General features: G+C 61.4%; 1 protein-coding gene across 3 annotated transcripts in view; it reads right to left on the bottom strand.

The window, feature by feature from the left end:
* Positions 1 to 27,106, bottom strand: part of LOC118991887 (fumarylacetoacetase) — a 111,740-nt gene that overhangs the window by 30,144 nt on the left and 54,490 nt on the right. For 2 of the 3 annotated variants that reach the window (XM_037053476.1, XM_037053478.1), the window contains exons 14-18: positions 23,281 to 23,395; positions 18,514 to 18,561; positions 16,238 to 16,451; positions 13,024 to 13,237; positions 1,371 to 1,473 (exon numbers count right to left, since the gene is read on the bottom strand). In XM_037053476.1, the coding sequence (XP_036909371.1) occupies positions 1,371 to 1,473; positions 13,024 to 13,237; positions 16,238 to 16,451; positions 18,514 to 18,561; positions 23,281 to 23,395 (694 nt within the window). The remainder of the gene's footprint in view (positions 1 to 1,370; positions 1,474 to 13,023; positions 13,238 to 16,237; positions 16,452 to 18,513; positions 18,562 to 23,280; positions 23,396 to 27,106) is intronic. The other variant, XM_037053477.1, reaches the window with a different exon arrangement.

Here is a 27,106-nt window from a genome sequence, read left to right as displayed (position 1 = left end):
GACGGCGGAGCGAGGGAGGTGTCGACCTGTGTCCACCTGTGTCTCCCAGATGCTCAGCCCGGACAGGAGCCGGCTCAGAGGCGAGGGCAGCCCAGCTCGGATCCCCTCCTGGCTCTGAACACCCAGGGACAGGTCGGAGAGGTTGCACACTACCAACCCGGCCCCTTCCTGCTGGCCGTTACATTTGCTTTCTTTTCCTCCACAGCATGTAACTGCCAGTGACACTCCTGGCGTGCCTGGTACTGTGTCCACTGTGGACCTATGAGGTCAGGAATTCTCTTTGCTCTACTCTGTGCGGAATCCCAGCCCCTCAGAGAGTGCCTGGCCCAGACAGACTTCCCCACACACACTCGTGGAAGAACTGAACAAATGCGTAAACGCACGAGAGGCGCTCTCTCTGCTTCTGCCTCAGGAACTGCGGGTACCAGGCAGAGCGGACACCGCCCTGCACCTCCTCCCCTGTCCTCCGCCCTGGGGCCACAGGGTCGAAGGGACCCATGGGTCTGGCCTGGATTCCAGAGCCCAGCCCCTCCCTCTTCGGGGTCGGAGCAACCCTCCAGTGGCTCCGGAATTCAGTCACTGCTGGGTCTCTTCCACAACCGTGCATTACAACCAAGTACATGCAGAACACTCTGCGTGATTTTGTGGGGGGCTCAGAGAGGCAGAAAACAAGACCCTCACCCCTAAGGGAATTCTACCTTACTTATGGAGCCAAGATGATTACAGTTAAAATATCAATCAGCAACATTACAATTAAGGACAAATGAAAAATGTGTGAGTTGGGCCCTGGCTGGTGCGGCTCAGCAGATTGAGCAGGGGCCTGTGAAGCAAAGTGGTCGCTGGTGCGATTCCCAGTCAGGGCACATGCCTGGGTTACAGGCCAGGTCCCCAGTAGGGGGCGCATCAGAGGCAACCACACAGTGATGTTTCTCTCCCACTCTTTCTCCTTCCCTTCCCCTCTCTCTAAAAATAAATAAAATATTTTTAAAAAAAGAAGTCTCCTTTTCTAAAAATGTGTGAGTTGGCACAAAAAAGCATAATAGTAAGTGTGAAATTGGTAAGTCTTACATAAAATACATTGAGAAACAGAGCCCGGTGAGGCCGGGGTCAGAAAGAGCCTGGAAGGACCAGCAGACAGTCAGTGGAGAGACCATGGGGACACCGTGGGCAAGGGCAGCCAGGCGAGGAGCGCGGGAAACGGGACACCTTGGAGCGGGAGAAGGAGGGAGGCCATCCTTCCCAGGTGGACCGGGAGTCTGCAGGCCCCCGTGCTGTGGCCGGGTGAGCCCGAGGGGGCGTGAGTGACCTGGCCGAGCAGCAGGGCGCGGCCCCGCCGCGGCCACAGCGCACGCCCGCCCAGACCGCCGCACCTCATCCTGCAGATGAAGGACCTCCGCGAGCCCATGCACATCCTCATGGACGACTGCTGCCCTTCCTTCTTGACCGTCCCCGTCTTCAGGTCCAGGATACGGCCTAGGGGGGAGAGCAGGACACCGGCGTCAGCCTCTGCCTTCACCGGGGGCGGGGGTGGGGTGCAGGGGGAGGGGGAGCTCTCCGCTCTGCAGATGAGGGTGGGGAGGGCCACGCACATGGTCTGCTCCTCGGAATTCCCAACATTCTTTGGCAAGAAACACACGGGGTGATGAAATGCCCTCAATTCTCGGCGCCTGTTTTCTTCCCAGGGCAGCCATCGCGCCCCCAGTCCCTCCGACTGGGCCTTCTCCCCACCTCCTCACAGTCGCCAACAACATTCTCCCTGCTCAATCCAAACACGTGTCCCCTCCGTCTCGTCTGACGGCCTTGCCGGACCCCCTGGCTGCCCCCCTCCCGTGCCCCCTGAGTTCACACACCACCTGAACCCACAGCACTTCTGGGAGGACACCCCTTCTTCCACACCCCACACTCGGGGGCCGCCTCTGAAGCTCCCAGTGAGCCCGCTCCCAGCACCACGACCCAGCACTCAGTGTCTCCACGCTGCGACACGGACCGAGTCATCACACAGCTCAGGGGTTCGAACTGCGCCGTTTCTAAGACAGTCGAGGAGCATAAAATACAACAGGAGCCGGCAGACACTGGCGGCCCTCCCCAGCCTGCCCCTCACTGCCCGTTCTTTACGCCCTCGTTCGAACGCGGCTCTGGCCGCTCACTCGCTCACTGTCTGTGGCTCTCGCGCGTGGCAGTGGCTGAGCTCCGTCAGCGTGAGAGGGACAGTACGGGCCTCCCCGGAGCCGAAAACATTTGCTCTCTGGCCCTCTGCAGAAAGAGTTCACTGACGCCTACCTGGGAAGAATGTTGACAGGGATTCCTGTGGGGACAGAGCGCCTTCCCTGACACAGAGGGCCCCACCCCCCGCCCCCACCGCCACCCGGTCACTGTCCTCAGGAAGCTGGTTTTATTATTTCGATCGGTAGTGACTTTTTTAAAAAAAAAAAGAAGAGTCAGAAGTTTGTCTTGGATGCGATCACAAAAGAAGGCTCTGTCCGAGCTCTCGGAACAGCTCCCCAGGCTACTGCAGAAATACAAATAAAACCCAGAGTCAGATCACGAAAGGAATCCTTAAGGAAAACAGGAAACATCTTATCTTGGATTAAAAAGGAGGAAAACCAAGATAGCAAAGGAGGATAACAAGAGAAAACAATTAGCGACAGAAGCAAAGCGATGGCCCCCAGGATGGACGATATCTGATGTTCTTCCAGAAATGTGTGGCCGCCCCCCAAAACACGGGCCCAGAGGCGGGAAGCAGCTCTTGGTGACGAAGTGTTCTCATTCCTGATGGGCTGGCCCCAGCCACTGGGGCAGCTGCGCACCCCAGGACAGACACCCCCGGACACTCACACGCACAGGTGTCCACCGCCCACCGCAGGGAGGTCCAGAGCAGGAGCGGCGCCCACTGAGCCTGGGAGAGAACAGGCTTGTGCTGCCGAGGGCGGCAGCAGGGTCTTCACGTTCATGTCCTCTGGCAGGTGTTTGGACATGGCTCAGGGACAAAGGCACCAATTCTCAAGTCGTAGCCTAACTACTGTCTTCTCAGAGCAGAAGAGGGGGCTCCGGATGGGCAGTGGAGTTCGACAGGGGTGTCCGTTATTCTGTCCCCCCAGGGCCTCCCCGCCACAACACGTGCGTGCTGTTCCTTCAGGATGGAAGTAAAAAAAAAAAGGCTGCCACCTCCTTACAAGACCCCACCTCCCAGGCCATGGTGACTGGTTGAGGGCTGGGCACCTGACACCAGCTGGGCCAATCACAGGACTTCATCCTTCTTCTGTCCACAATGACTGGTCCCAAGATTAGGATGTGATCCAGACAGGCCAATCAGAGCCCTCCACAGGCGGAAAAAAAAAAAAAAACATGATGGTCCCACGCACCCCTCTCCTTCCTTTAGGAGCCTCAGGGCAGCTCTCCCAGAAGCAGGGACTCCAGTTTCCTGGAGAAGGGGGTCCAAGACAGTGACACCAACTCTGAGAAAACAGGGACAGCAAGTGACCAAAAGGGCCCCTCACGGCACTGAGACCACCGGTGCCAATGAACCCCCTTCTAATGCCTAAACAAGGTCACCATCAGTCCCCGGGCCTTCTCATCGAGCAGTCCAGACTAATGCAACAGCCTCTGGCCTTTGACGGAGGGGGAGGGACATGGATGAACTAAACTTGGAGAGGATTTTGCTGTGTCTGTGCCCGGAGCCGCTCAGCCTTTCCCCGCAGTGTCCAGATGAAATTCTTTCCTTTAAACGGCTTATCTGATGGGGTCGGACCTTCGTGAGTAATCTCATTTTTTTTTTGATCAACTGACTTGGGACTTCGAACCCCATCAATGAAATCCCTTCCCCGCAGAACCAGGACCTGCATCTGATGAAATAACCAGGGGGCAGGACCCGTGGGGACCCTGGCAGCATACGGACGGACCACAGGGTCCCCGACGTCACTGCCACTTGAGTGGACAACCTGCCTGTCTTCCAAGACCATGAACTCCGTGAGCACAGCTGGCTCTGGCCTGAGCCTCTCTGTGTCCCCCAGGCCAGGGTGCCTCCCACAGAGCTGGTGCCCCATAGCCCTGCCCTGGGTCACAGCCCCCTGCCGCACAGGGTCCACTGTCACAACGGCTTGGGGCCGAATGGGAACCCTCATGTGCTCCCACGGGTGTCCCTCCCCCCATTTCCTAAAGGGCCCCTGACGATCTCGGGCTTCTGTCTACAAGCACCCCAGCCCGGCCTCGAGCGAGCAGGGCGTCTCCCGTGGGCAGCAGGGACCAGAGCCGCTCCAGGGGGCCGACCTCCCGGCATCTTCCCAAAGACCCGGGGGCAGCACACCGCTGACCCGGGCCCCAACCACAAACACATCTCTCCCGGTTCTGCACGGCGGTCCAGCCTGGTGACGTCAGAGCACGACAGGCTCTGAGAGTCCCGTTTACTCCCACTAGGGCACTGGCGTCTGGGAGGGGTTCTGCGAAGGGGACACACAGTTTGGCGGCGGCAGCTGAGGGGCCCATCCAAACCCGGCTCGGGTTCAGCCCTCGCCCAGGCCACAGGCGGGCCGAGGTCTCCCATCTGCCCTGCGACAGCCCCACTCCAGCCCGGAGGGCTGGTGGGCGCGTGGTGACCTCGGACAGTGAGGTGGGAGCAAGCCCCACGGAGCAACAGACGTTTTTTTTCTCTTTTCAAGAAGATATTGTCAGAAGGGTGCGTGGAGGCTCGCACACACCCAGCGGCTGTAGGGGAGCGAGAAGCTGTTGCCTCCGTCCCACAGAAACACCCAGTGCAGACAGACAGCAGGCTCACGGCGAGGGGGAGCCTGGACACTGTCCCCACCTAGCCGTTCCAGCGCCCCACTGAGGCCGGAGGAGAGGTCTGGACAACGTGGAGACAAGGCCCCAAGCAGAGAGAGAGCCACAGGGGAGGGCACCCCAGCCGAGCCATTGAGTCTGGCATGGAGCAGTGGTTGGAGGGGCCTGAGAGCGGGCCGACGTCCAGTCCGGCTGGGCTCAGGGGGCCCAGGCCCATGAGGGGGGCTGGGAGGGGCCCAGGTTCAGGGCGAGGAGCTCGGAAGGCATGGGCAGAGGCACTCAGGCGGGCGGGCCTGCCGGGCTGCCCCACGGCCTCTCCCAGCTGCAGGAACTGGGGACTCCACGCACTGAGGACTTGACGGTCCCACCCAACCCCGGGCGCTGTGGGCAGTGAGTCCCGCGTGCCCCTTGCAAAGGCCCTCGCTGCCCCACGACGGCCTGGGGAAACTCACGAGACTTGTGTGTTAAGGCTTAGATTGCAGAGGCAGAAGCTGGGGAGGCCAGCGTTCCCTGCAAACGCAGCGCATCTCTGACACGCAGGGCACGAGGGTCCCCAGCCTTGGGGACGGAGAGCCACTGACGGCGGGCGGTGCTGGTCGCCACCGAAAAACAGAGGTCGTCGGGGAGAAATGAGCGCCAGGGACGGTGTCGTGCCCACTGAGCGAATGGCCCTCCTGGCTGGATTGTTCTTTGGTGGGGGGGGGGGGGGTGGCGCTGGGGTAGGCCTGAGGGGACCGCCCTCTTCCGCAGGGGAAAGCAAGAGGCTCTCCCGACCGACAGAGGTGGCGGCAGGGGTTTAGGTCGGGGCTTGGCTCGATGGCCAATCGCGGAAGACCCCCGAGGCCCAGGGGGCTCCCAAGGCCGGCTGGCAGAGGGGGCTGGGCAGGGTGGCCAGCAGGACCCACAGACACCCAGAAGGAGCCTTCTGGCCAAGCAGTCTGGGTCACCCGTGGGTCCTGTGTCTCCCTCCCTGCCCTCAGGGGAGGCACGAAGGAGAAGCTGACCAGGAAGGTGACCGGGGGGTGACCAGGCCGAGGCGGGGACGAGGGCCGAGAAGCCAAGGCTGTGGGTGACAGGTCACACTGCCGCCCCCACCCCGGCGGCTGGGCCCCCACCGCGCCGGATACTTTCTGCAACACTCACATTCCAAGCGTGGCCCGGGCGCCGCGTGCCGAGGCCGCTGTTCTGCTCTTCATTAAAAAGTCGTCACCCCCACGGCCCCCCCTCTGCGGCCGGCACCTCTCGTGCTATTTCATCTGCAGACAAAAGCACAAATTCTCCCTCCTGTTTAGAACAGGCTGGAGTGTGATTTACAGAAACACATTCCTCCCCGGGTGTCATGCTACAAGAATGCCAGCAATGCGAGCTGGAGGGCTCTCCGTTCGAACGGTGACCGATGAGCCCCCCTCCTCCACCGGCCGCCTCGGGTGGAAAGGGGCCAGGCTGACGGGGAGGTCAAGAAGGCGATCTGAGGCCATGCCTCGCCTCGCCTCGCCTCGCCTGCACATGGGTAATGGAATGATCGAAGAATACAAAGGCGGCAGGGGTCATTGGCACCCACACAGAGAAGCAGTGGAAGGGGCTTGAATGGCTCAGAAGTTGGGGTGGGGGGTCGCTGCAAAGAAAACCATGAGTCTAGGGTGGGACAGAGGTGAACGGGGCAGTCCCGTGGGCTGACAGATACATAGGAGTGAGTGGCTACTGGGAAAGACTGGAGAGGGTCCCTCAGAGAAGCCTCCAGAACTGCAAGCAAGCAGGAGGCCAAAGGAGTCAGCAGGCAAGGCGGGTGTGGCCCACGGTCTGGACACACGAAGGGGCCCGGCTCTCGGGTCACCCGATGTATCGCAGCCAGCCTGCCCCAGGAAGACGGGCGAGGCGAGCCGTGGGCGGTGAGGTCCCCGCCGCCTCAGGTGCCTTGCCCAGCACACAGCTGCCAGAGTGTGTGTGTGTGCACGCGCATGTGTCGGGGCAGACGCCCCGTCCCACCAAACAAGGCCGGCTGTGCTGCTTAGCACAGTGGCAGGGGGACCAGAGGGGGACTCCACACTAAGCACAAAGGGGTCACTTCGGAGGGGTCACGGCCAGTCGGCCCCTCGGATGCTCGCCAAGGAGCCACGCTCCCACTTCCCAGGCACGTTGTGGAGGCAGCCGCGCGACCGACTGCGGGGACGGTCGGCCTGGGTCACCTCTGAGGTCCCCACAGCTTGAGCTCTCTAACACTCCAGGTCAAAGCATGACACCCTGAGGAGCTCCCCGGAGAGTGACGAAGGCTACGGCCAGAAGCAGGGGACCCAGCAGGGGAGCGCCGGCCCAGGGAAGGGCTGCAGGCCAGGCTGTGGGCTGCAATCAGCGAATCCCCAGAAAGGAAGGAAAAACTGAGCGCGCGTGTTCTGCTCTGTTGGCTTCTACTGAGAAAGCCATAAACAGGAAAGATCGCATTCGCACGCACATCCATTGGGCCCCGTGGCCTGAGTCAGGGCATTTTGGAAAGAACTGCATCTCTCTCTCTCTCTCTCTTTTTTAAGGGAAACTATTTTAATTTTCCTGATCATGCTGATGTTTTTGCCACCGAGTTATTTTTAACCGGAGCATTACAAAACAGGGCCGTCATGTGAGAATATTTCTAAAACCCAGATCACAGCAGCAGGAAGCGATGACTCCTGTTTTCTTTGGAAATGTTCTAAAGTAGCTCCAAGTAATTAATTATCTGCCTAAAAACAACACTACTAGTTTATTTTTGCTACAGTTGCTTTTTATAGCCGCAGGGGGGGACAAGTCCTCCTTGCCCAACTCCACGACTCCTCCGGCATCAAAGTTAAGACAAAGGACGAAGAAAGCAAGACTGTTGCAGAAAACGTTCCCCGCAGGCAGCTGCGGGTTTAGCAACTGTGTTGCTCACTCACTACAACTTTAACATTGTCTGTTTTTAATTTTGGTCTTGCTGGGATTTCTCTGGGGGTGTAAACAGGGCAGGTGGTGTAAATAGGGCAGTCGGGGACTGTACCCGGAGGCAGCCCTGGTCCCCCTCTGGGTCACGTGGGGCACTGCTTTCAGAAATGCGGACACCTGGGCTCCGCCACCACCTGGTGGAACGCTGAGAACCAAGCGACGCCCCAACGTGGGCAGCTTCTAAAGATCCGGTAATGAGCCGAGGGGCACTGCGCTCTTTCAGGGACCGGGCTCTTATGTATCTATTGATTTTATACTTAATAGCTTTTAAAGGGGGTGGGCTCCCAATTACATAAGCTTCATACCCCCACCAAACCTGGAGGGGCTGGGAATTTCACAAACTTAATTACAAAGCTGCTGTTTTTTTAAAGAGCTGCCCAGACGTCCCCGGTTTCGAACGAAGGCTGTAATATGGAAACAGGAATTTCAAAAACAGATCTCCGGAGGTTATTCTCAGCGTGTCAAAGACACACTCCCGTGGCTGTTCTACGTGGACACGCCCACGTGGATGTACAGCAGGGGTCAGAGTTCTCCAGTCCATCGCTTCAAAGGGAACAGACGCCGTGCACACACAGCGATGGACACACACTGGCTCCCGCGGTCAGCACGGACTCACCGCCCTCCTCCACCTGGCCGTGCTCCACCTGGGGGGCCTGCTCCCGGCTTCTCGGCCCGACGCGGACCCTGACCCAGCAACACCTCAGCTGGGCAGAGGCCGTGGGGCTCCCTCCTCTTACCCAGGCAGGGCCTCCTCTGAGGGAGAGAGGCTTGCTCTCTAACCCACGTGGGGAGTCCGCCTGGTTGAGCATAAATTCTGTGAAGAGAGAACGCACCGACGTGGCCGCCTCCCCACCCTTGTAACACCCGCTGCGGAGGAGGCTGCCTGCGCCTCAGTTGCCTCTCTCATGGAAGAGTGTCCCCACGGATGGAACGCCCGTCACTCAGAGCCACGGCTGGGCACTGCCCCTCGAGCCTTGCTGAGACTGGGCACGCTTCGGCTACGGTCCTTCCCCAACCAGCTGCGGCTCTGGGCCTCACAGGGCAGGTCCTGGCATGTGGGGGGTGGGGGCAGGATGAGAAAGGAGTCGGACTGGAGAGGGAACGGGGTGCCCGCCCTGGCTTCAGGGCCCAACCTCGCAGGAAGCCTCGGGAAATGTGGGCCCGGTAACCGCAGTCTCGCCTCTGGAAACTGGTCCTGTACCCTGAAGTCCCGAGAGGGCCAGGCCCGCGCGGGCCAGGTCCCAGTCACCGGAAAAAAAAAAAAAAACGCAAGCCTTCCCTAGGGGACAGCGCCCAAATCCCAAGACACACCCTAGGGGGGTCGGAAGAGAAAGAAAGCGGCAGGAGATGGACAGTGAACAAACCCAGCCACTATACTGATGTTTAACTAGACCTTCCCATACCGAAAAGTGAACGGATTCTTTACAATTCCCAAACATTACAGTTCCCAAACTCCACGTCATCTCGGGCTTGAGCGCAGTTCTGTGGGAGACATGGGACTCTCTGCATCCACACGGAGGGAAACTGAGGCCGGGGGAGGTCAAGTCATTGACCCAACACAGAGGAGGTCACGAAGTGTAACTGTCATTGGGTGCTTCTGACCCCGGGGCCAGGGACACACGCACAGAGACACACATAGCTGCTGTGAGCTACCTCTCTTTGCAGAGAGCCGCCGCCCCCACCCCGGCCCCCCACCCGGCACCCAGCCTGCAGGGGAGAACAGGGCACAGGCCCCTTTATCTGCCGGCGCGCCTGAGCGATAACAGGCTCCGCTGACCCGCCTGGAGATGGGTGCACATTCGTGGAATATCTTTCAACATAAAATATGAGAGAAGAACACAAGCCATGTGCGGCCGCGGGAGCGCACTGTGAACGCAGCGAAGCTCCACAGGGCCGATTGTCTAAATATTTCCCAAGAACTGACTGGGCGCCAAAGAAACATCTGGAATAACAGGGCCACGGAGGCTGCGGTTTCCAGCGGGAAAGTCACGGCGAAGATACGGAAAACAGCCAGGCCCCGGCTGTGCGGTCGCACGGTCACGCGCGCTGACCACCACCTCGGGCAGCCCGCCCGACACCGAACGCGTCCCCCGGTGCCCGCGTGTTCACTCCACGACCGCGAACAACCACGCCGTTTCCAAGGGGCCTAAGTCACATAAACTTGCTTTTCTGGCCACTGAACACTTTATTTATATTTCCAGTAACAGTGTTGTAATAGTTGACGCGGATAAACTCATATTTCTTTCTTTCTTTCTTTTTTGCCACGATTATCTGTTACCTAATATGGCGAGAAGTGGACCGCCGGGTGGGCTCAGGATCCTAGCCCCTGGCGTTGGTCCAAGGACGGAGCGCGGGCGTTCCAAGGAAAACAGGCTCTGGACGGGCGAGGGTGGGCTTCATGAAGTTACCTTTGTGACTGACAGCTGGAAGCAGACCCTCTTTTCCCAGCACTGATGCCACAGGGGGCTGCACAGTCCAGAGGACCCCGCGGGACCGGTCCTCTGCCTGACATTCTTCTGCCGAAGGGCTCTCTGCACGGCTGAGCTGGAAACGCTTGCGTCCTCGGGCCCTTTTGCGAAGTGTGAGGCACGAGGCCCAGCTGCCTCGAGTGGGCTGGGATGCAACGGTGACCACAGTCGGCTCCCTCCATGACGTGCGTGCTGGCCGTCCCCTGTGGCGTCAGGCACTAGCCTGGGCTCCTGCGTTAGCGGGTCCTCGCTGTCCTCCAGCTCTGCCGTGGAGGGTGCTGTCTGGCGACCCTGATTGCCGCCTGCCGAGCCTGGCGCTGCAGAGCCTGTGACGTGTGGACCTACAGACTGAGGTCCGAGGGCTGCCGCCCCTTCCCTGTGCTGGACACTCTGGGCCCTGGGCAGCGGCCTACAGACAGGCCCCTCCTGCAGCTCCCCACAAAGGCCTGGCCGCGGACCGAGAGATGCAAGCTGGACGGCAGCGTATCGGGGCCAACGCCAGCCGGTCCCAGCCCATCCGATCCCACACAGGATCCTGTGCCCCCATCACCATGGGCTAAACCCCTGGCTTGGGGCCTCTCCAACTGACAGGTGCAGGTAAGTCCCCAGGGTCCATGAGACTGTAGATCCCGAGGGACAGGCCTGAGATGGGGACCAGGACATGGTCCTTCGAAGACGCTGGCCCGCGGGGCACATTTGCCCAACGGCACCAGGGTCCCCTTCCAAGGACAAACACACGTTTGCCTTCGGGCTCACAGCTGACGAGACATCGCACAGAGAGGCATCAGGCCCATCTTTGTGAGGAGGGGAGTTAAACTCAGAGATCAGAGAGCCTGGGGCGCCCCACCCTGGGGAGGACTCAGACCAGGTGACTGGTTTCCTGGGACCCCCTGTTGTCAAACTTCAGAGTGACCCGGAGGGCGGGTGCAAGTGCAGATCCCTGGGCCCTGGGAGCTCTGCGTCGGTGGGTCTGGGGTGCAGCCCGGAGTTTGCCCCTCCAGCACGCTGACAAGTGACGTTCACGCAGCTGGCCCGGGGACCACACCTGGAGAGCCACTGCCTCCCGCAGGACCCTGGAGACTCCTGGGACGTCCGTCTTCAGTCTCGCAGCTTTGATACCGAGAGGGAGGTGACGGCTGTGTTGGTACCTGTCTGTGGCGAGTCACGCCACCTCTTTCTGGGCTGAAAGGCCATGTGCCCAGAGACAGGACAGCTTGAGAGAGAGAGACCCTCATCCCATAATCAAAGGCTTCAGGTCACCCCTGGGGTTTTCAAATACAAGTTGTTACCACATCTCTTTACTCTACGAGTTTTTACCGCACGTTTTCACTGCGCTTGGGCTGGTTATGAAGCCACTGTCAGCGCCAGCAAAGCCCTGAGGCCTGTCTGAGAGTGAGGCGCGCTGCTGTGACCCGCCGTGCGTCCCTGAGGGGTCCCGTCCCGGGCCAGTGGCTCCCAGGGGCCTCGCTGCCGCCCCAGGCACACGGACCCACTGGCCCGGCCCACCCTGCGCTCACAAGAGGGGCCCGGCCCCCTCCGGCTCCCAGGTCCCCTCCCCCTGCACCAACTCTGCCGCCACGGCTGCCGCCCAGGGCCCCCGCCAACGACGACACCTCTCCCCAAACATGGGCCACACTGTCTTTTGAACCCGTGCCAGACGCAGAAAGGCTTCCCACAGACGGAAGTGTCCACCCAGCCCCGGAGCCAGCCGCTGAGCTAAGCCCTTGGCCAGGGCCCGGCCGGCCCTTGACCATCATCACATCCCGCCATCTGACCCAGCTGGGTCCACCGACTGAGTTCCAGAAAGCCACATCCTGTGGGCAAACACAGAACACGGGGCCCAGCTGCCAGTGCCGGGTGACCTAACCTCCTGCAGACGCTGGGCTGGGGCAGGCGGGGCCCGCGTGGCCTCTGCGTGGGCTTCTCCACGCGGCCGCGGGCACGTCTCCTGGACCCACGTCAGCCCGGTCGTTTGACGCCCACGTGGTGCTCGGGACCAGGCCACGTCCCCGCCTGGGGAGACACAGAGGCGAGACACGCACACCCCGTCCTCACGCCTGCACCGTCTCCCCTCCTCCTCCTCCCTCTCCTGCCAACACCGAGAAAACCGCTGTTGCCGTGCAGAAACCGTGGCTCCTTGGCCACGCGGGACCACAGCCAACGTGGTCTCACCAGGAGGGTTCAGGGCAGGGTGTGCCCCTGCCACCATGGAGACCTGGACGCCCTCGTGCCCAGGACCCCAGGATGGGCCTGTTCGTGGGCCTGGGGCCTCTCTCCACGGGGGCAACCAAGGCTAATGAACGCTGCACACCATCTTTATCAGGCTCCCGTGTTTGTTTCCCCGTGTCCCTCCCAGACACGTGAGTGCTGTGTCCCTGACCCGCTTTTCCCCATGGGCCCTGTGGTTTCTACCGCGCGATTCTGTACACTGCAAATTTTTTTCATATGACCTGCGTGTCGTTACAGCAGAACTGAGTGCATTTAAACGTCTCACAAGGGAACTTCATCTCAGGCAACTGGGGCCTGGGCAGCAACCCCCCTGAGTGGGATCACCAACAGGGAGGCACACACCTCACTGGTCACAGAGCATGTGGTTCTGGCTAATCAACAGCGCCTCCTGGTGGCAATATCTCTAATTGCAGGTAAAATATAGAGAAAGAAACGCGTCCAACTGAAAACGAATTTTTATGAGATAGGGTCCCTGAAGCCAAGTCTAACACACCCCCTCACCTAGAGGCAGCTCCTTCTGACCTGCAGCTTCCTGACCTGTGTGCTGGAAGAGATGGGTCTCGAGGGCCCCACAGCGCCCCCCGGAGGGGGCCGCGCTGACCTGTCATGGAGTTTTCCGAGGTGCACAGCTGCTCTCTCAGCTTCTCCACGTCATCGGGGTGCACCTGCTCGTACAGGGTGCTCCCAAACCACTCCGACTGCGGCTGGTTCAGCACAGGGGTGACAGAGTCGGACACGTAGATCACCCGCCCCGTCTCGGCCGCCACGACAAACAGAAACCCATCCGCCGCTTCCAGGATGAGATGCTTCAGTTCCTGCAAAGAAAGGGCCGTCGCTAGGAGAAAGCACCAGCAAACCCCTGCCAGTTCAGTTTCCCTATTGGCGACCTTTGCCTTTGAGTCCAAGGCTCGTAGTGATACCCATGAAGTTTTGGAGAGTTTGATCGTTTTCTTTTTTTATTGCAAAATGAAATTTTTAAAAGGCACGGAGCTTGTACCAGCCCTAAGATGCAGCTACTGTCAACGCCGCCGGCCCTGCCTTAACTAGCCCCACTCCTCTGTGGGGAGAGAGGAAAGGCCCGCTCGGAGGGGGATGAGAGAACCAGGAGTGGCCGCCAGAGGTGCTGCGTCGCCCCCGGTGCGAACGGCTGCCTATCCCAACAGCAGCCGTCTGGTTGGAGCAGAAGAAGGACGGAAGGGAGGGAAAATGATAGGACAAATGGAGAGGGGCCATGTGACGCCCTGCCCCTTCCCTTCCCGGACTTCCTGAGCAGAGTGCAGACACTGGGTATAAGAGCATCACCTTACGTCTACTTGTCTGTCAAACTCCCAGTACAATTTGAGAGCCGACACAACAGAGTCTCAACGTAATCCCAGGGGGTGGCAGGGCATGTGGCATCGTCCATGTCACCTCACAGCGAGGACTGGGGTCCTGTGCACCAGCCCTGGAGCCTTCCTGACTCCCCAGGCTCAGGACCCGCAGTGGAGGCGGGAAGGAAGCTACGTGGGGTCAGGGAAGGGGCGGCAGGAAGCCTTCCCATCCACCCGAGAGGGATGTGGAAGGAGCAACATCAGCTTCATTACCGTGAGGCGCCTTTTCTCTGTGGTGCTGAAGGCGGCTCAGGAGCAGCTGCCCACCGAGTCACCCTCACATCACACCCAGGAGCCCTTTGCTGCCTGTGACGTGGGCTCTGTACCTGCCGGAGTCGAGGAACTACCTCTGCCACATACGTGCGAGCCCCCAGGTGCGCCTCCCACCACCTTGCACCTGCTCAGACCCCGGACGACCAAGCCGTCCTTCTGGGCCAGGGGTTGGCAAACACCCTCGGTGGGAATCCTTCGCTCCAGGGTAACTGTGTGTGTGCAAACCTCTGCAACACAGGGGAAAGGCCCACTGCACGAGGCCCAGCCTGCGTCCTTGCCAATGATTAGAAAACACGGACTGGCTGGTGAGCGGAACCTGGGGGCTTTGTGAGGGTCACCGAGCCCGAGACTGAGTCAGAATTCCTGCATCCTCTGCCTGGGAAACAAGCGCGGAAGTGGGCTTTTGGGGAAGGGTTCGCTTTGCCCATTTCTCTTGCTCTGCATTTCCGCTCTCTGCGTGTCCGAGACGCTGACCTAACGCAGAGGCCCGGGTCAGCGTTTCTATTTTCAGTGCTGGGAAGACGTTCCCAACAGGAAGGGCTGTGGAAATGGCGGAGGCCGCCTGGGAGCGGAGCGGACGCCGTGCCTGCAGCAGAGGCGGCGGCGGGGGCTGGTGACTTCATGTCTTCGGTTTCGCCCAGTTGGCTGGGCTGTGGGAACGGCTTAGGGGGCAGGGCCTGGCGCCTGTGGCAGATGGCTCTCCCTACCCCGCACCCTCCCAGCTCCTGCCTTCGGGGGGCACGTCGCCCACCACCGGGGCCCCGTGCCCGGACGTCAGAACCAGCCTCGCCTCCGTTCTCGGTTGAACCGACAGCCAGGCAGACGCGCACGGACTTGGGAGGAACAGACACCCCAATCTGGGCTCGTCCCCCGTGCCTTCACCCCCTCAGCTTATTTTCTCACACTTCTTCTTTTTCCCAGTGAGAGCTCGTGAGGCTAAGCGAGATCTCGTGTGTGAGGGACACGGGAGGGACTCCGCAAATGCAGCCATTATTCGTGAAAAACACGCCCGGTCACTGAGGGAGAAACACAAGGGTGGGGGGGGGCCCACCTCACCGGCACGGCCGCCTTCTCTCTCCACTCGGCCTTCGAAATCCTTGCTCACTCACGGACAGGGACGAGAATTAACTTCCAAAATGGACCCAGCAGGGTCCAGCAGGATTTTTGTAAAAATTAAAGAAACGGAGGGAGAGAAAAGGCTTTCTGCCCCCCCCACCCCCATAGTGAGTGGATGCACACTGCACCTCGGCCTGGCTGCCCACCTGCTCCTGCCCGCTCTCGGAGTTTCCTCCCCCTGCTCGTCCTGGCCGTCACCACAGACGCTCGCGCTCCGAGCCACCCGTGCCCTGAACCGCCAGGCTGCCTGTCCTCCCAGCCACGGCCACGCCCCAGCGCCTTCCTGAGGGGGCCCCCCGGAGGCCACTGGGACGGTGACGAAGGAGAACACCAGCCACACAACAAGCATGGGGCGCACGTGTCTCCACGTCCCTGGAGCTCTTTCTAACCCTCCCTCCCGGGCCGTGAACAGATTCCAGGCAGCTGCCGACCACACCGCGCGCCCCCACACGCCCGCCTGCTCCGCGCCCGCCCACCGTCCCCCTCGGGCCCCACCCCCCCGGGCCCCCGTCCTCCCACACGCATTCCGGGGCCTCTCCCCCAGGAAGTGCCCCCGAGGACCCCAGGCCACCTCCGCTCTTTCACTCTGGCCACAGCTTGAATGAAGCGAGGATGAGGGACAGCGGCTGCTTCCTGGGGCCAGAGTAAGGGGTGAAGGGCCCAGGGCACAGAAAGCTCTGATCCGACCAGGCCGGGCGGAAGGCCCACCGAGGGTCAGCCACAGTGACCCCTGCCGCCACCTGAGCGGTGTGGCTGCCACCAACACTATCCCCAGCATGACCGCCCCTCGCCCCACCCGCAGAACAGCATGACGCTGGCTGGCTTCTCCCTGGGTCCGCGCGGCAGGCGCATCGCTCAGATGCCAACCGTTGTTTGCGGGACGCCTCGTTCAGTGCACCGGGGACAGAAGCCCAGAAGGAGCAGAGGTCAGACGGACGCCCCAGGGAGAGGGTCTCCTGGTGCAGGGAGACGGCGGAACGTCCCGACTGTGAGCCACCCAGCCCCGGACGGAGTCTGAGCCCCGCTCCCCCACGTGGTGACAGGGGTGAGCCATACCTGCTCCGTGAGGAAGGAGGGCTTGTAGGCGCCGTCCGTGGACTTGTTGCCCGTGCCCCGCATGGACTTCATGTGCGACACGGCCATGCGCAGGATAGTCAGCTTGTCGGGCTTGCGGGCCAGCGCGCTGCAGGTAGGGACCATGTCAGACAGCTCCGTGATGTACTGGGTCATCTTGTTCCGCCGGCGCCGCTCGATCTCACTGTGGTTCTCTCTTCCCGGGAGCAGGTGGGGAGGGGTTGGGGGAGGGGGGGGAGAAAGAGAAACATCAGGCAGGGGTCAGAGCTCCCGGGACGTTGGGGGCACGTTGGGGACAGCCAGTGACCAGTGACTGCCAGCTCCTGACAGCTGGGTGCTCAGGGCACATCGTGGGTGGCGTGCCTCCCCGACACGGGAGTGGGCTCTGGCCTCTGTGGGGGCGGTGGGGGGCGCAGGCTTCTGCAGGTGCCCCCATCTCATCTCTAAATAAATGTCCTGGAATCGCCCCCCAGGAATCTAGGGCCCTTGTGACAAGCACCAAGAACTCACATCCACAGCAGCCACAGGGGGAAGGGACAGCCGCCCCTAGACAGCAGCCACAGCCACCGGCAAAGCCCACGGGTGGGGGGCAGCCTCAGGCACGCCCCCCAACTCAGAGCAACTCGGAGCAGCCCCGAGCACCCACTGACCTGCAGGCCGTCAGGTGCCCTACGGGATGGAGGCGGGGCCCCAGCTCACACAGACTCCACACAGGAAGTCTGTCTGTCTTATCTCTAACACGTGGGGGAAAGACAGAGGCTGAGGTCCCATCTCTGACAGGGGGGCCCCGGTCAATTGATGGGCCCTGACTCAAGGGCTCCTCGGTCACCCTGCAGGCGGGAGTTTTCGTCACGACCCGGACCTTCAACGTCACACAAACTCAGTTCCCATGTCTCTGCCTCTCTCTGAGACCCCAAGAACTACGGCTTCCTGAGTCGCCCTGGTGAGGCGCGTTGTCGAGAGGGGACTTCCGACCCCGACACAGAAAGGCCCCGCTGCCCCACAAAAGGGCGGCCGTGAGCAGCGAGGGCCCTCGGGGACAGGGGCGGGCGCCCTCCCTTCCAAGGTCACTACCTTTCGGGAACAAAGAGACGCCCCTGCCACAGCGTCCTGCCCAGGACACGGCTGGACCTGCTCGCCCAGCCGGAGTCCCGCTGGCACCGAGGGAAACGCAGTACACACGTCTGTTGTTACACTCACGTCTTGTTCTGATTAGAAGCCCGAGCGTTGTCAGGGGTCAAGTGCAGGCCGTCCTCCGCCCTCCTCCCCAGAGCCAAAGCAGGAGTGGGGAAGGAACGGTCTTGGGGGGGCCTAGTGTGTCCAGGGACGAGACATTCACTGTGGGTGGGAGGCCCCAGGAAGCCCCAGGACTGCCGAGGTGCACGCTCCGCCTGGCTTCTGCGAGCGTGAGCTGCACCCACAACCACAGGGGGAAGGGACGGCCACCAGAGATGACCGCCACGGGACAAGCCCGCTGGGGAGGTCTGCAGGCCCAGGGCTCCACCTGGACACTGCTCTTCTAAAAACATGTAAGAAATAACCGAGGCTGTCTATCTACCTGACCCTGCCGGCCAGCTGGGGCAGTGTCTGAGTTCTCCCACAGCCGAGAGTGAGGAACGTGTGGGTGACAGGCGGGGAGGCGGGGACGAACGTCCAGGCAGCCCTGCCCCAGGGAACGTGAGTCCAGAGGGGCACTTTGCTAAGACTGACGGGGGCGGCTGCGCCTCTCCCTGGGCCCCGCTACACTTCCCACCGGAACTCACAGAACCAGAGAGAGTAGGTAAAGGGAGGGTGAGCCCCGTGGGGCCCGGCCCCCCGTCGCCTTCCTGCACCTGCCGGCCCGTCCCCACCATCTGCGGGCGGCCTGCCCTCGGGTGACAGACGCTGTCCTGGGTCCCCGAGTCACACTCTTCCTGGGAACCCAGGGTCCAGCTGCATGTTCCGCACCCAGAATGGGGCCACCCAGGTTTCTGACATTTCTCCTTATCTTCTGTGGCAGAACAAGAGGCCTCGTCTCAACCTGAACTTGAACTCTAGGTCTGTCTCCTATGACAAAATCCATTCACATGGGCAGTGACTGTTGTGTAACCGCCGACAACCCAGGCTGGGAAATGACAGGGCTGCTGCCGGTCCCCCGTCCCGGCACTGGGGTCGCATGCGTTGTCGGTGACCAGAGGCACCGCACCCTGCGTGTCTCCCGGTCAGGGGAAGGGTGGCCATGGGCGCCTTTAGGTCTAAGGAACGTAAAGCGAACTCACCTGGAAAATTTGCTGGGACCTTCCCCGTCTTCGTCATCGAAGTCCATTCTGCAAAGTCAAGGACGCGGGTGAGCGTCATTCCAGGGAGGAAGTCTCCCTGGTCCCCTGAGCAGCAGGCACAGGGCGGGACTCTACTCGGTCGAACAACTGTCTGCCCCGCCTGACCCTTGGCAGAGTGGAAACCGGTATCTTCACGGTCATCCCACAGGGTCAGGCCGCGGGTGTCTGTTGCTGCGGCCCCTCCTCTCCCCTCATCGTGGGGACACCGCTGCCCCCACACCACTGCCTCTGCCGTGAGCCTTCCTTTTTTATTTCACTTTTTGACACGTTGACAAGAGTAAAAAAATTCAGGGGGGGTGGAAAACAGGAAGTTTTCAGGGCGATGATTCTGAGGAAGACCCCCCCCCCCGCCGCTGTTGGTGCTCTGTGGGAACGCGGCCGGCCCTGGGGAGCCCCCGTGGAAAGGACACTCGGGCCGCCCTGCCGCGACCTCCAGGCCCCCGTGCGTGGATGTGGACGGGACGTGGCCGGGTGGAGCCGTGGAGCCTCAGCCCCCCGGCACGGCTGTCTGTTGAAACTCTCTAAATAAACACTCACATCCCCACGTTGCTGGGCCTCTTGGCATAAACATTGAAACAAAAAGTCTTGATAGATATTTGTTTAAATAACATCCCGAAGTCTCCTCAAGAATCCAGTCCTCTCTGGAACCCGCAGAGTCACCGCCGAGGAGGTCAGGTGCTTGATTAGTCTGAAGGGCACTCAGGAACAATGGGGGAGCTGGTTCGGACACTGGGCTCTTGGGACGTCTCGGGGTGGGGGGTCCTTGGGAAGGAGTGTCTCAGAGCCGCCACCCTGCCCGTCCTGCTCTCAGTGCGGCCAAAGGGCTACGGGAGGCGCTGTTCCCAGGAAGCCCTAGCAGAGGGGCGGCCGGGCAGCCTGGCAGGCAGGACCGGGAAGGTCCTCGTCAGCACAGAACAGAGTGGAGTGTGTGAGAGAGGCCACAGCTGCAGGCACTGGAGCAGCGGGCCTCACAGGGACATGGTCCCCACCCCTGGTCCCAAGGGTGGGACTCCGTGGGTCATGGTGACTTGGGAGAGGCACGGGACACCCAGGCCGCCAGGAAATGGCCCAGCTGCCCTGCCCAGAAAGAGCCACTGCGTCCAAGCACATCCCTAATGAGATGGGGTGCGTTCTCCACGCTTCGGGGTAACTGGGGGACATAGGGACCTGGATTAGACAGGGCAGAGGAGCATTTTCTTCTTTAAAACGGTATCATGAGAACCCCGGGCCGGGTAGCTCAGTTGGTTGGAGCGCTGTCCCATACACTAAGAGGTTGTGGGTTCCATCCCCGGTCGGGTCACACGCGGGGAGAAGGTGGGCAGCCGACTGATGTTTCTTTCTTATATCCATGCTTCTCTTTCTCTCTCCCTTCCTCTCTCTCTAAATACCAATAAACGTATCTTCAGGTGAGGATTAAAAAACATTCAAATAAAATGGTATTGCCCTGGCTGGTGTGGCTCAGTCGATTGAGCACGGGCCTGTGAAGCAAAGGGTCACCGGTTCGATTCCCAGTCAGGGCACATGCCTGGGTTGCAGGCCGGGTCCCCAGTAGGGGACACATGAGAGGCAACCACACACTGATGTTTCTCTCCCACTCTTTCTCCTTCCCTTCCCTTCTCCTCTCTCTAAAAATAAATAAATAAAATATTTTAAAAAATGGTATCATGGGTTTGCTTTTGTTTAGTTCGTATTCGGCGTGGCCTAAGTTCTCGTCTGGGCCTCAGTCTGCTTTGGGGGAGCTGCAGGAGCCCTGACTTCCGCCGCGAGGGCCGCCCCGCTGCCGGGAACAGAAGAAGAAAGGAGTCAGACGCCCGGGAGAGAGGGCAGTCAGGGCCCCATAGAAACCTGGGCAGAGAGACAGGGACGCGGGAGGAAAGGCAGGCAGAGTTGAAGACCACAGACCCGCCACGGGGAGGGTCAGATACGCCTGACCACGCGGTTGGAGGCGTCCTCGTAGCGGCTGGCAGCTGCAGAGTCCTGATCGCTGGACTTTATAAGTGATGAAGCAAAGCCACCACTATCCTGCACGGTGACTCAGCAGCCACCTCGTCTTTCCGGAAAGTTAACTTCTGGGAGACTCTGATGGGTTCTGCACAGACGCAGAGCCACAGTGCCCCCTGGTGTTCGTCCGGGAAGCAGCATCCCGGACTGTCAAAACCGTCTCAGATGGGGCCTCTCTCTCGAGTCTTCAAAACTCCAGTGGGTTGGGGCCGGCGCTGAGCCAAGCCGCAGTGGACTCGGGAGGCACAGGAGCCTTTCAGGTGCCTTTTCGCTCCGGTTCAGAGGAGTGTGGCTCCCGCTGGGTGCGACGAGCCAGCCCTCCCTCCCCGGCCTGCATGGCCTTCTGGGGGATTTAGGGTGTCCGACCATCCCAATGATCCCGGACGATTCCTGGGGTACAGAACTTCCGTGCTCAAACGGGAAGTCCCAGGCCCACCGGGATGGTCACCCTCGTTTTCCTAAGGACAGCTCTGTCCTCTGCCCAGATGGCCACGGAGCAGACAAGCAGGGAAGCGAGAGCCACGCTCCACGGGCACACCCACGGGGTCCCAGCGTGGGCCGCAGCCACGCATTAGAGCACTGGGTGTGAGAAAGGGACAGTGCCCGGGGTTTCTCGAGGCCTCTGGGAATCTGGGAGCCAGGATTTGTCCACAAAAAATAAGGGACCACGAGACCGGGCCTCCCCACCTGTGCACATGACCACACGCAGGCAGCTCTCAGGTTTAGTCATTGGGAGAGCGTGACGTGGGGTGAACCCGGGAGAGGCATAAAGGCTGCTCAGGGCGGCCCCCAGGGCCCCACAGGGCTCACTGCTGACACAGCGCCAGAAAAAACACAATTTCCGAGCGGCGCTCGCCGCAGGCCCACGGTGTCCGGGGGGCCTCGCAAGCAGGACTGCCAGGGCTCACGCTCGCTTCTTCCGCTGTGGAAACTCTGAGTTAATCACCCTTCGTTTCGCGCCTTTTATTACCTCGACGACACTGAAGCAGCTGGATAGCGAGGAGGGAAACCAAGATAGGACTTTTCAGCGGTGCCAAGTTCACTTTGAGGAACTCGGGACAAGGAGCGGAAGACGAGAGCATCTCCGAAACCTGGGCCACGAAGAACGCGGGTCGCCTCCCTCGCCTGCCGGTGGAGCCTATCGCTAGTTAACAGCGAGGGGTGTGAGTCTCCCTCCGGGGACTGTGTAATGATCATGTCCATCGAATATGAGTCACCACACAGATTTCACTCTGGACATTAGAAGAGGCTGTGCCAGGAGGGTGGGCCCAGAAGGGCAGCCACAGAGCCATCCGGGACCAGCCTGAGGCATCTTCGAGCCGAGGTGACCGGACACCAGTGCCACCCACCGCTCTTCCGTCGGACCCGGGCCCAGCGGGGCCCCCTCGGTGCCGGGGCCTGAGCGCCAAGAAACGGAGTGAAGCCTCTGCTCACAGGGCCACGCCTTTCGTTTCACCACAGGCCTGCAGCCCTGGCATGGGGCTCGGGTCTGATGGGTTGCAGACAGCTCAGAAATAGTTTTCCTCAGAAGCCCAGCACTGGACTCCCAGGCAGCAGGAAGGCCCTGGAGCGTCCCCGCCTGCAGCCTTCCCCCTCCAAGGCTGGCTCGGGGGCTGGCACCGCCACCTAACACTGCTGGCCGCTCCCTGGCGACCTCAGCAGCCCCAAGTGTGCCCCCGTGGACGCGACCACCCTTTGCCACCCCATCGCAGAGACCAGGAACGGGGGGGACCGGGCTGCCGCAGCACCCTCGCCTTCTCAGCCCCATCTGCCCTCCCGGTGACCATCGGGCCCTCCTCTGAGGACCACACTGGGCCAGCAACGCGCTGTTTTACAGCCCCAAACTGTGACGCTAAACCAGAGCGCGCTTTCCCCTCCAAACCCACTCCATTCCCGTCTCCACACGTAGCACCCCTCCCCTGCGCACCCGCCTGGCGGGCCTCGGACCCGACAAGTGTCTTCTGCTGTCACCGTGGGAGGAGGGGCTGTGCTATCAGAAATTGCGTTCATAGGACAACCCGATCCCACTGCAAGAGAAGCGTACCAAATATTTCACTGAAAATAAAACTGCCTCTGTTGACGGAGCCTGCGGAGGTCGGCTGCCGTCCTTCCTGCAGGGCTTTCTGTCCCGACTTTGAGCTCTAGGACGGGACCCACTGGAGCAGATGCGCCTTGGGCTCCATTAGCTGAAGAGGGAGGATCTTTCGAGCCCTGAGGGAACCCACCGCGTTGCCAGAATCACCCGCAGAGCGGTGCGCCCTGCGAGCTGCCCCACTGCAGGTGCCCATGCACTGAAAGGAACGGTTCCGCACACGGCCCAGCAAAGACCGGCCGCCCGAGCAAAGGGCAGGGGGCGCCGGGGGGCTCTTGCAGCTGACTCGGCTGGGGCTCAGGGGCTGGGGCTCAGGGGCTGGATGGGTTGGGGGAGTCCCGCCCTCGGAGAGACGCCCCGAGCAGGGGCCCAGGGTCACGGAGCTCATGCTCCCCACGAAGAGAAGCCCGCAGAAGCGCCCGGCAGGGTGCTGAAACCCAAAACACTTAGAAGCCAATCGTGTGCATAGTTGGAGATCTTGCAAAAGCAAAACAGGATGCAAACCGCTGGGTTTTTATTGTCCAGCGCAGGGAGGGGTAGTATTTTCCTAAAAGGTCAAGGGTGTTGCTCATCATGCATTGAGCCCAATTCCAGGAAACGCAGAGGCTGCTTACCCGGAACGCCGCTTCCCTCCGCGGGCAGGCATGGCCCCCGCCATCCGCACCTGTCCGGAGGCCGCCATGGGCGCCACAGGCAGCGACACCGAGCCGGGGATGTCCGAGGCCATTTCTGGAAGTCAGCAAAGACGAGAGCTTTTGTCAACCCCAGAAAAGCAAGAAAGCAGACGGACCACACCAAAGGCACCACCCGGAGGAGGAGGGCCCAAGGCCCCGGGGGCCTGGGGCGGCCCTGACCGTCGTCACTCAGGTGACTCAGGGGGGCCCTTCCCCTCCGGACGGAGATGTCCCAGGCCGCGCCCCGCACCTAGTTCAGGTGGTTGAAAAGCGTGAGCAGGGCTTAGCAGCTTTGGTGACGGACCCATGTCCCGGTCACCTGGGGGCAGGTGAGACGTCCAGGAATCCAGGCACCTCAAAGAACCAGCCTGGCAGCAACCTGGTACCGCCGACAGGCAAACCCATGGAGAGTCAGGTGTCCGTCCCCGAGGCAGCCCCCATGGGTGCTCTGCCCTCGCCCCGGGCACGCGCCTTCCAGCAGGAAGGCTGCTCCCCACCCTGAACTTGGACTCGGAATTCTGAATACAGAGCCCTCCTGGCCCCGACGTTCGTGATGAGGAGAGAGAGGTCCAGGCACGGCTGCAGCGGGAGCCGGGACAGCAGCCCCGCAGCCAGGAGCAGCGACGTACATTTAAGGAGTGAAACAGTTGGGTGCTGGCTCCCCTGTGTGCTGCTGTGTCCCTGTCACCTCTGACCAGCCACCGGACACGCGGGGAGGCCCACGGAGGTGCCATTCACACAGGCAGCCCTCGTGCCCACACCGGCACAGCCTCCGAGCTCCTGCTTCCCACCCCGGGGAGGCTCCCGAACATGGGCACCCAGGGCAGGACGCGACCAGTCCCCGAACGGCCTCTCTGGGTCTGGCCATCGTCCTTGGGGGTGACTCTCATGGGGCTGGCCTCTCTCAGCTCAGCTCTCACCCGGGGCAGGAGGGAAGCACCAGGCAGAAAGGAGGCAGCGCGGGGAGCAGGTGCCCAGGGCACTGGGGCGGGCGCGGCCCTACTCTCTGCCGACACCCCACCCCGGAAACCTGGGTGGGAGGCTCTGACGCCGACCCACGGTTACGCCCAAAGACGTCATGCCTGATAAACACACCCTGAGGTCGTTTTGAACTATCCGCCTCGGAACTTTCTGGAGAATTTTACGATGCTGATAAACAAAATCTTAATTTGGCTACTCCGTGACGTTCCCAAAAATTTCAAAGTGACTACAGTTGGGTTGCTCTTTTTTTTTTTTTTTTGAACCAATGTAAGCATTTAAAAACATTCAAGGAAAAAAATGCCTTTCTTAAAGTAACCCTCCGCCCTTTGGACAAGCACTGGGCTGGGCGGCTCGCCCTCCCACCCTGACCACCAGCTTCCTACACAGGAGGCCTCTGTGTTATCTTCTGAAACGGAGGCTGAAGCATGGTGGGTGCATTAAGCCCCCGAAAGCCACCACTCCCCCCCCCAAACGGCACACCAGGCCCTCAAGATGCTGCAAGCCGAGGGCGCTGTGGCCACCGAGTCGCCGCCCTCCTCGGAGACGCCCATGTCCATTTAAAAACATCCCGAGAGTCCCGTTCACCAGGCCCCTCGTGAAGGCCCCAAGCGTGGGGGCCCCTGCACCATGCGCCGCGTTCGTGCATTTTGAGGCCACTGCCTCACGCCTGCCTTGGAGCCGAGGGGAGCTCAAGCTGGAAGGCACGAGTCATAAGCACAAACCCGCCAAGGCCCTCCCCTCCCTGCCCCAGTTAGGCACCAGCTCAGAATGGCGGGGGGAGGGGGCATGGGGGAGGCTGTGGGCAGTGTGTAGTCAGGACAAAATGATATTCATCCCATTTTATTCGGGGAAAACGAAGAGGTGAGTTGTTTTTTCTAAGACAAGCTATAGAAAGCGAAGCTCGGCAGAAACCGTGGCCCTGGGGCAGGGTCAAGGGGCCCTGGAAGCCCCTCAGAGGAGGAGGGAGGAGCGGAGGGAGAGGGCAGGACCCACTCAGGCAGGCGCCCAGGTGCACCGGGGCCACACCCAGCCTCACCGTCGCACCCGCATCTAACTCTGCCCCCTGGCACATGCGTCCATGGCCCTGGCCTGGACCCCGGGCAGTGCCGGGCTGAGCTCGTGTGCAGAGGAGAGGCGCTTGGGCCCACAGACCAGAGAGCATCCTGCTGCCGAGAAGGCCCCGGGTCCAAACCACGTCAGCCCCCCCGAACGGGCAGGGAATGTCGGACAGTAGAACACTCCCACCGCACGGGCCAGGTCATCTTTGCCCCCCCCAGCTTCTCACCCCAGTTCTCCCTGCAGCCCTGGCCTCGGACCTCACCCTGCCTCCCCGTGGCGAGATGCCCTCAAGGGCTCACCTCTCCTCAAAGCAACCATCCCTTCTCCGCCCCCTCCCTCTCCGTGGGTGTGGCCCCCACGCCCCATCTGGAGCATCCTTCCCTGGTTTCCGGGGGCCACCTGCCTCACAGCCCCCTGCTCCCCCCTCCCAGACCCCCATCCTCTTATGGCCCCCCCTGTTCCATCTGGTCTCAGCTGGTGACCTCACTCAGGCACTTGGCGCCTGTCCCATCTCCCTGCTGACTCCCAAACCCAGGCACCAGGCCCCCTGTCCCCTCCTGAAGCTCTGTTCATCCTCTGGCGGCGGCGGCTGGCCATTCTCAGGGCCTCCTCGGTCTCCCCGCACCCACTGTCTCTCCCATTCATGCCCCACGGGGAAGCCGGGTCTGGCCACGCCAGCCCTCGCTGAACCTCTGCCGCTACTGTTGGCTCTCGGCACAAAGACGGAGCTCCCTGCCAACCTCCCCAGCTCCGGCCACATAGTCCCTTCCACCCCAGGACCTTTGCACACGCCACGCCCTGTGGCATCAAAGCTCCCTTCCCTCTCTGCACCGGATTTGCTCCCCACAGTCTTTCAGATTCCGCTCAAACACCACTGTCTGGAAGGAGCCTTCCCCACCACTCCCTTCCCCCACCCAGTGGAGTGCTGGCTGCTCCCCAGTGAGCCATTCTCATGGTACCTGCTGTGAGTGGAGGAAGGGCACCGCCGTCCAGGTGGGAGAGGACACGGCCTGAGCGGCAGAGCTGAAAAGAGGACGCCCAGGAGGAGCGGGTGATGTCAGAGCCGAAAAGGGAAGATGCTACAGAGCCTGGTCACCTGACCCTCCCACACGGAGCCTGCACGGGCACCCGGGTTCCGGAGGAGGAAACTATAGCTGGGGGTGCTGCCTGCTGGCTCCACCACGCCCTGCGCTTCAGCCCAGGGACACCGCGGAGCAGAGGCGGCAGCATCTCCATCAGCCTCCCTCCGTTTATTCAGGGGGGTGCATGCTCGCGGGGGACCTGGAGCTCACGGGGGTGCATGCTCGCGGGGACCCTGACAGGTCTGGCCCCGTCACGCTGTCACGCAGGGTCTCCATCTGTGCCCCGGCTACGCAATGGGGCTACTGGGGACACTCCTTCCGCCCAGAGGTGGCCCTACGAAAATGGGGGCTCTGCCTCCAGCGTCAGGCAAGCACCTCGGCAAAGCTCTGGTTCTGAGTCAGCAGTTGTGCTAGAAGGTGGACAGAGGCGGCAGCACCCCACCCTGCCTCTGACGGGCTCAGTCTCGAGTGTGGTGCAGACTCGTGGCTGGGCAATTTCATACTGAGAGCCGCATGCTGGGTGAGAGAGTGGGGACCACTGGGAGCATCCAGGAAGGCTTCCTGGAGGAGGCCCCCCTGTGCTATCCCGGCAGTGCAGTGCGGACAAGCAGCAGGAGCAACCAAGCAAGAGAGGCAAGGTGCCG

This window comes from Sturnira hondurensis, unplaced genomic scaffold, assembly GCF_014824575.4.
Source record: "Sturnira hondurensis isolate 20B ecotype Veracruz unplaced genomic scaffold, ASM1482457v3 Scaffold0007865, whole genome shotgun sequence".
NCBI classification, from domain to species: domain Eukaryota; kingdom Metazoa; phylum Chordata; class Mammalia; order Chiroptera; family Phyllostomidae; genus Sturnira; species Sturnira hondurensis.
This window is presented reverse-complemented; position numbering and strand designations above follow the sequence as displayed.